General features: G+C 51.0%; 1 protein-coding gene across 2 annotated transcripts in view; it reads left to right on the top strand.

Annotated features, from left to right (window-relative positions):
- Positions 1-684: 684 nt before the first annotated feature.
- RAB2A (RAB2A, member RAS oncogene family) overlaps positions 685-9,176 on the top strand; it is a 130,228-nt gene continuing 121,736 nt past the window's right edge. The window contains exon 1 of one of the 2 annotated variants that reach the window (XM_073583949.1): positions 685-986. In XM_073583949.1, the coding sequence (XP_073440050.1) occupies positions 872-986 (115 nt within the window). In that variant the 5' untranslated portion in view covers positions 685-871. The remainder of the gene's footprint in view (positions 987-9,176) is intronic. The other variant, XM_073583950.1, reaches the window with a different exon arrangement.

Below are 9,176 nucleotides of genomic sequence, written 5' to 3'. Positions count from 1 at the left end.
AGGGTCAGGGTTAGGGTTAGAGTCAGGGTTAGGGTTAAGTATGGTTTGGTTAAGGGTTAGGGTCAGGGTTAGGGTCAGGGTTAGGTATGGTTTGGTTAAGGGTTAGGGTCAGGGTTAGGGTCAGGGTTAGGGTCAGGGTTAGGGTTAAGTATGGTTTGGTTAAGGGTTAGGGTTAGGGTCAGGGTTAAGTATGGTTTGGTTAAGGGTTAGGGTTAGAGTCAGGGTTAGGGTCAGGGTTAGTAAAGTCATGGTTTGGGTAGTGTGAGGGGCCACCTAATGTTGGAAAAAAACGCAAACGCGGTAAAAACGCACTAAAAACGCATACAAACGCATAAAAACGCTGCGTTTTTTTCATGCATGCTCATAAAAATGCTTGAAAAAAACGCAGCAGTTGTATGCTTTTGTATGCGTTTTTCAATGCGTTTTTTTGCGGGAAAAACGCGCTGCAAAAAAAAGCAAGTGTGAGGCAGTTTGCGCACCCATGTTAAATATAGGGGAAAAAACGCATGCGCACATATGCGTTTTTTTCCAGCGCAAAAAAACGCAAATGTGAAACCAGCCTAACTGACACAAAAAAACTGATGTGTGAAACGGACCTTAAATGCTCAGTCATCATAAAGTAAACGCATCATGACCCGGACACGACAGCAGCCATTATCTGGCCCTGACCCCTGTGCACACGTGGAGCGTCTGCGATTATCACCCGTCACCAAAAACGCGCAGCCATCCTCCACACTACCACAGGAGGTAACCCGGGAAGTACGAGAGCGCATGCGCGTTCGGTCATGTTCGCGAGGACTGTCGTGGACGAGCCCGTGATTACGTCAGTGCGGCCGCTAGTAGCAGTGACGAGGAGACTGATCATCCGGACATGGCGTACGCTTATCTCTTTAAGTATATTATCATCGGCGACACCGGTAAGAGGCGGCTCGGGCAATGTCTGCGGCAGTGCTGTGTGAGGTGGCGCCGCGCTAAGGATGTGCGGGGTACGGGCGCTGCTGTGTGCGGAGGCTGCTGTGCGGGCGGGGCCGCCGGTCCAACCATTTCCGCAGTGTTGGAGTCGTTGACGTGGTGGATGCGAGAGGTGCCAGGGCCTGGTCCTGCAGGGGAGAGCGCTGTGTGCCCGGCTGCTGCCCGCCTGATAACGAGCCCGGGCCTGTGTGGGGCGGAACTGCGGGGCATGGGTCCTGTACAGCCGGGTGTAAAGGGGGTGATACAGCTGGGTGTAGGGGCTGATAGGTGTATAGGGGGGTGATACAGCCGGATATAGGGGTGATAGGTGTATAGGGGGTGATACAGCCGGATATAGGGGTGATAGGTGTAAAGGGGGTGATACAGCTGGGTGTAGGGGCTGATAGGTGTATAGGGGGGTGATACAGCCGGATATAGGGGTGATAGGTGTATAGGGGGTGATACAGCCGGATATAGGGGTGATAGGTGTATAGGGGGTGATACAGCCGGATATAGGGGGTGATACAGCTGAGTTTAGGGGCTGATAGGTGTATAGGGGGGTGATACAGCCGGATATAGGGGTGATAGGTGTATAGGGGGTGATACAGCCGGATATAGGGGTGATAGGTGTAAAGGGGGTGATACAGCTGGGTGTAGGGGCTGATAGGTGTATAGGGGGGTGATACAGCCGGATATAGGGGTGATAGGTGTAAAGGGGGTGATACAGCTGAGTGTAGGGGCTGATAGGTGTATAGGGGGTGATAGGTCTGTAGGGGGGTGATGGGTGTAAAGGGGGTGATGGGTGTAAAGGGGGTGATGGGTGTAAAGGGGGTGATAGGTCTGTAGGGGAGTGATACAGCTGGGTGATGGGTGTAAAGGGGGTGATACAGCTGGGTGAAGGGGGTGATAGGTCTGTAGGGGGGGTGATACAGCTGGGTGTAGGGGGTGATAGGTCTGTAGGGGGGGTGATACAGCTGGGTGTAGGGGGTGATAGGTCTGTAGGGGGGGTGATACAGCTGGGTGTAGGGGGTGATAGGTCTGTAGGGGGGGTGATACAGCTGGGTGTAGGGGGTGATAGGTCTGTAGGGGGGGTGATACAGCTGGGTGTAGGGGGTGATAGGTCTGTAGGGGGGGTGATACAGCTGGGTGTAGGGGGTGATAGGTCTGTAGGGGGGGTGATACAGCTGGGTGTAGGGGGTGATAGGTCTGTAGGGGGGGTGATACAGCTGGGTGTAGGGGGTGATAGGTCTGTAGGGGGGGTGATACAGCTGGGTGTAGGGGGTGATAGGTCTGTAGGGGGGGTGATACAGCTGGGTGTAGGGGGTGATAGGTCTGTAGGGGGGGGATACAGCTGGGTGATACTGATGGGTGTAAAGGGGGTGAGAGGTCTGTAGGGGGGTGATACAGCTGGGTGTAGGGGGGGATGGGTCTGTAGGGGGGTGATACAGCTGGGTGTAGGGGGGATGGGTCTGTAGGGGGTGATAGGTCTGTAGGGGGGTGATACAGCTGGGTGTAGGGGGTGATAGGTCTGTAGGGGGGTGATACAGCTGGGTGTAGGGGGGGATGGGTCTGTAGGGGGGTGATACAGCTGGGTGTAGGGGGGGATGGGTCTGTAGGGGGGTGATACAGCTGGGTGTAGGGGGGATGGGTCTGTAGGGGGGTGATACAGCTGGGTGTAGGGGGGATGGGTCTGTAGGGGGGTGATACAGCTGGGTGTAGGGGGGGATGGGTCTGTAGGGGGGTGATACAGCTGGGTGTAGGGGGGGATGGGTCTGTAGGGGGGTGATACAGCTGGGGGTAGGGCTTGATAGGTCTGTAGGGGGGTGATACAGCTGGGGGTAGGGGGTGATAGGTCTGTAGGGGGGTGATACAGCTGGGGGTAGGGGGTGATAGGTCTGTAGGGGGGTGATACAGCTGGGGGTAGGGGGTGATAGGTCTGTAGGGGGGTGATACAGCTGGGGGTAGGGGGTGATAGGTCTGTAGGGGGGTGATACAGCTGGGGGTAGGGGGTGATAGGTCTGTAGGGGGGTGATACAGCTGGGGGTAGGGGGTGATAGGTCTGTAGGGGGGTGATACAGCTGGGGGTAGGGGGTGATAGGTCTGTAGGGGGGTGATACAGCTGGGGGTAGGGGGTGATAGGTCTGTAGGGGGGTGATACAGCTGGGGGTAGGGGGTGATAGGTCTGTAGGGGGGTGATACAGCTGGGGGTAGGGGGTGATAGGTCTGTAGGGGGGTGATACAGCTGGGGGTAGGGGGTGATAGGTCTGTAGGGGGGTGATACAGCCAGGTGATGGGTTTATAGGGGGGGGAGTCATACAGCCGGGTGATGGGTTTGGAGGGGGAGTCATACAGCTGGGTGATGGGTTTATAGGGGGGGGAGTCATACAGCCGGGTGATGGGTTTGGAGGGGGAGTCATACAGCCGGGTGATGGGTTTGGAGGGGGAGTCATACAGCCGGGTGATGGGTTTGGAGGGGGAGTCATACAGCCGGGTGATGGGTTTGGAGGGGGAGTCATACAGCCGGGTGATGGGTTTGGAGGGGGAGTCATACAGCCGGGTGATGGGTTTGGAGGGAGAGTCATACAGCCGGGTGATGGGTTTGGAGGGGGAGTCATACAGCCGGGTGATGGGTTTGGAGGGGGAGTCATACAGCCGGGTGATGGGTTTGGAGGGGGAGTCATACAGCCGGGTGATGGGTTTATAGGGGGGGGGTCATACAGCCGGGTGATGGGTTTATAGAGGGGTCATACAGCCGGGTGATGGGTTTATAGGGGGGTCATACAGCTGGGTTTAGAGCTGGGCTTATGGTTTTCTATGGGTAATATAGCCGAGTGAATCGCATGTTGGGGGGGGGTGCGCAACCAGGCATATGAGAGTATGACATGTTGGTGCTGGGGGGTCTGACCAGCTAGGTGTGTTCGAGGGGGGATGTCTGCACAGTTGGGCGTTTGGTGTGTTGGAGGGAAGTCTGGACAGCTGGGTGTATGGGGTGTTGGCTGGAGCCTGGGGGGGGGGGTTCAACTGGTCCCTTTGAGCTGTATGAGAATACTAATACTATTAAACTCCCTGGGGACCCCTTTTGGTGATTCTGTTATTGGGGCCCACAAGCTTTATGTTCGACCCCTGTATAACTTGGTAGAGATGTCTCCAGGCTGCACTACGGGGAGGGAATAGAGCAGTCGCGTGTGATCCCTGGCAATGTCCCACTTCCAGCCGTGGTGCGTCATTTGCACTTGGGAATATATCATCAATATCCGCTGCTGGCAACTCCCTCTGCAATTGTCGACCAGTGATGTCCTAGATGTGCTCACTCAGACACAAGTGCGGAGACGCTGCCGGCCATGGTAACACAGTTTTGCCACTCGGACTGCTCACTGTAGCAGGGCAACATGCGGCCTAGTGTAATTGAAAAAGTGCTTCAGGGATACACGAACGCTGAGCTGTTGGTTTACCTGGATGAAGACTACAGGTTCTGACAAACATACGTTATGCCATCCCACACCATAATCCTTTGAGTAGGCCTGGTGTATTGTTCCCTCATGAAGGCCGCTTTGTGGCATTGACCATGTGGTCTCTTGACCAATCTTCAACTATCAGTGTCCAATTGAAAAGGTGGGACTCATTCCAGCCTCCATGGCTGTCTTGCTCTGCACCATGATGGCTTTTCAGAGCTTTGTCATGAAGTCAGTGGATGACTTGTTGCTGGATATCTGGCTTATAGCCTAATGTGCAAACACCTTCTGATGGTTTGTGTAGACACTGTTTGCCTTAGGCTTGTTATATGATTTCCTATTTCTCTTGCAGTAAGGAATTGATCTGTTGAGGACCAGTGGTATGGCCATTTATTCAAAGATTTCCAGGATTATTATTATTATTATTATTTATTGTTATAGCGCCATTTATTCCATGGCGCTTTACATGTGAGGGGGGTATACATAAAAACAAGTACAATAATCTTAAACAATACAAGTCATAACTGGTACAGGAGGAGAGAGGACCCTGCCCGCGAGGGCTCACAATCTTCAAGGGATGGGTGATAATACAGTAGGCGAGGGTAGAGCTGGTCGTGCAGCGGTTTGGTCGATCGGTGGTTACTGCAGGTTATAGGCTTGTCGGAAGAGGTGGGTCTTCAGGCTCTTTTTGAAGGTTTCGATGGTAGGTGAGAGTCTGATATGTTGTGGTAGAGAGTTCCAGAGTAGGGGTGATGCGCGAGAGAAATCTTGTATGCGATTGTGGGAAGAGGAGATAAGAGGGGAGTAGAGAAGGAGATCTTGTGAGGATCGGAGGTTGCGTGCAGGAAAGTACCGGGAGACGAGGTCACAGATGTATGGAGGAGACAAGTTGTGGATGGCTTTGTATGTCATGGTTAGGGTTTTGTAATGGAGTCTCTGGGCAATTGGGAGCCAGTGAAGGGATTGACAGAGGGGAGAAGCTGGGGAATAGCGGGGGGACAGGTGGATTAGTCGGGCAGCAGAGTTTAGAATAGATTGGAGGGGTGCGAGAGTGTTTGAGGGGAGGCCGCAGAGCATGAGGTTGCAGTAGTCAAGGCGAGAGATGATGAAGGCATGGACTAGGGTTTTTGCAGATTCTTGGGTGAGGAATGAACGGATGCGTGAAATATTTTTGAGTTGAAGTCGGCAGGAAGTGGAAAGGGTTTGGATATGTGGTTTGAAGGAGAGATCAGCATCAAGGATTACTCCGAGGCAGCGAGCTTGTGGGACTGGGGAGAGTGGGCAGTCATTTACTGTAATTGATAGGTTCGTAGGGGGGGTCACGTGAGATGGGGGAAAGATGATGAATTCTGTTTTGTCCATGTTGAGTTTCAGATATCTAGTGGAGAAGAAGGATGAAATAGTGGACAGACATTGAGGGATTCTGGTTAGTAGGGAGGTGATATCTGGTCCAGAGATGTAGATCTGTGTGTCATCAGCATAAAGATGATACTGAAAGCCATGAGATTCTATGAGCTGTCCCAGGCCAAAGGTGTAAATAGAGAACAGCAGGGGCCCTAGGACTGAACCTTGTGGGACTCCGACAGATAGGGGGCGAGGTGAGGAGGTGGTGTGTGAGTGGGAGACGCTGAATGTCCGGTCTGTTAGGTATGATGAGATCCAGGAGAGGGCCAAGTCTGTGATGCCGAGGGATGAGAGGGTCTGTAATAATAGGGAATGGTCCACTGTGTCAAAGGCAGCCGACAGGTCCAGGAGGAGGAGGACAGAGTAGTGTCGCTTGCTCTTGGCAGTTAAGAGGTCATTGGTGACCTTAGTAAGGGCAGTTTCAGTGGAGTGGTGTGACCGGAAGCCAGATTGTAAGCGGTCGAAGAGGGAGCAAGAAGAGAGATGGGAGGACAGTTCAAGGTAGACGTGTTGTTCCAGTAGCTTGGAGGCGTATGGGAGAAGTGATATAGGGCGATAGCTAGATACAGAGGATGGGTCAAGAGAGGGCTTTTTGAGGATAGGTGTGATGGAGGCATGTTTAAAGCTTGAGGGGAAAACACCAGTTGTTAGTGATAGGTTGAAGAGATGGGTTAGGGTTGGGATGAAGACTGTGGTGAGGTTTGGGATGAAGTGGGATGGGATCGGGTCGAGTGCACAGGTGGTGAGATGTGATCTTGAGAGTAGAGTGGAGAGTCGATCTTCTGTAATGGTGGAGAAGTTGGTTTTGAAGGTGGAGGGCTGGGAAGTCGGGAGGAAGGGCTCTGGGGGTTGTTGACCAAAACTGTCCCTGATGTTATCAATTTTCTGCTTGAAAAATGAGGCAAAGTCTTCAGCTGAGATGAGTGGGGAGGGAGGAGGTGCTGGGGGGCGGAGGAGAGAATTGAAGGTGTTGAATAACTGTTTAGGGTTGAGACAGGGAGGATATGAGAGATGAGAAGTAGGTTTGTTTAGCTGTGGCGAGTGTGGTCTTGAAAGTAGTGAGGGACTGTTTGAATGCGATGAAATGCTCGTTGGAGTGGGATCTTTTCCATCTGCGCTCAGCAGCCCTGGAAGCTCGCCTCAGCTCTTTGGTCAGGCTGGTGTGCCAGGGCTGTCTGTCTGTCTGGCTGTCTGGCAGGATGTGCGTTTAAACACAAGGCCAGGCCAGATGTTGCTCATGGTCTAAACCTGCTACCATGGCCTGCAGCATTTCCAGACTTGTCTCCCACCGAGCACATCTGAGACATGATTGGCCCTCAGATGCACAGGGAGCTGCCAGCAGCAGATCTTGATGATTTTCCGAAGTGCATATATTGAGGTTGTATTTGGGGCCTGTAGCTATTGTCTGTCCAATGTTATTCCATGCGTTTTTCCTGTGTGTAGTATATGCCTAGGTTAGCTATTTAAGTGAAATTAATGTCCGGTCATCCTATTTATAGTATACATTATATATCTAAGTATAGAGGAAGGAAGATTAGTCAGCAGTTGGTCAGTGTCCCATGGGGACGGCACAGTAAGCTAAATGGTTTTTACTATTTCCTTCTCCTTTATGTAGTGTCGGCCACAACATTACAACCCCCCCCCCCCCCCATTGTGTTAAGTGTATGTCTTTGGGATCTCTATCCAACAGTGTCTAGAGATCTTTTTCCTGATCCGTAGTGCTGAGACTACCTTCTTCAGTCTTTAGTATTTTGAGTCACAAATGATAATGTAAAATCCTGTATTTCCACAAGAATGACAAAAGTAAGACTTGTGCTCAAAAGACCTTTTACTACATTTTGCTTAGTAAGCTGGCTAAAGAGCTGATTTATAACACAGTTTTCCTTTTTTCCTCATTTCCCTCTCGATTGTGGCAATATTGGCTTCCAAAGTTTAGGGTGCCTATTTCACCTTAAAGGGGTTGTCCGGGCTTTTCACATCGCAGTACTTATCTGGGCTGCAGAATTATGACAATAAGTAATTTACTTTCTGTTACTAGTTTGCACGGTTTTCTAGATATTCTGAACAGAACGTCCGGGGGGGGTGTTATGGCTTTGAAATGAGAACTGGTCGTAACCTCCTACTCTACTCCAACCATCCCCTCTATAGCAACAACGATTTTCCCGCCTCACTAGTATCACTATCTATAGATCACTGTTCAGCGTGTGTCTGGGGGGAGGAGCAGCTGGGTGGTCTATTCTGAACAGAACGTCCGGGGGGGGGGGGGGTGGAGCTCTCTGCAGTGAGGCTGCTAGAGGGGGAGGATTTGTTACTGTGTGAGGAGGGCTTCTTCATGTGGACGGGGAGGGCCTGTAGCTATGGAGGGTGGTGGTGTTGCTATAGAGGGCATGTTTGGAGTAGAATAGGACGTTACGACTAGTTCTCATTTCAATGCCATAACACCCCCCCCCCCCTTGGACGTTCTGTTCAGAATATCTAGAAAACTGTGCAAACTAGTGACAGAAAGTAAATTACTTATTGTCATAATTCTGCAGCCCAGATATCTACTGAGATTATGTGAAAAGCCCGGACAACCCCTTTAAATGGGGAGGGGGGACCTGTTAGCAGAGCTTCTTCTAGGAAATGTTTACTTTGTACCCTGTATGATAATGTCCAATCATAAGAGGACAATGTCCTACAGGGGAAGAAAAAAGTAAACTAGAGGTCAGAACATGCATATTCAGTGTGAGAATCATGGCTCTAACCCTATCACACTGAGATCTCTTCAGGGAAAGTGCTGCACTATAAAGTCATTACAACGCTCTGGATCTGTCCCAAGTGTGAAGGATTAATACCTCTATACCTGGGATAATGTCTGAGCGTCCTATCTGAGAAATGCTGCTTGCCCAATCATCTTAATCACTGCTTTCCCTGCATGATCCATGTACTAAAAAATAAACATTCCCCAAAATGTAGATGCTATTATTTTTCTACTTTTAAAATCAAAATGGGTTGTGTTTTTCCTGTAAGGCCACATGCACACATTCAGTATTATTTTACCCCAGTATTTGTAAGCCAAAACCAGGAGTGGGTGAAAAATGCAGAAGTGGTGCAAATGTTTCTATTCTACTTTTCCTCTGACCGTTCCATTCCTGGTTTTGGCTTACAAATACTGGGGTAAAAAATTCACCAAATACTGAATGTGTGCATGTGGCCTTAGAGTTGCTTTCCCACCAAGCTAAATTATAGGGTATCACTAGAATGGAGACAATCTGATCTTTGGGCACCCCAAAGAATTCCTACAACAGAGGCTTTCTTCTAGAATTGGCGATCACTTCAAACGGGAGACAGACGTCTGGGACCCTCAGCAATTGCTGGACTGGAGCATGG

Source organism: Dendrobates tinctorius, unplaced genomic scaffold (assembly GCF_039654945.1).
Source record: "Dendrobates tinctorius isolate UK_male_01 unplaced genomic scaffold, ASM3965494v1 ptg000082l, whole genome shotgun sequence".
Classification (NCBI taxonomy): domain Eukaryota; kingdom Metazoa; phylum Chordata; class Amphibia; order Anura; family Dendrobatidae; genus Dendrobates; species Dendrobates tinctorius.
This window is presented reverse-complemented; position numbering and strand designations above follow the sequence as displayed.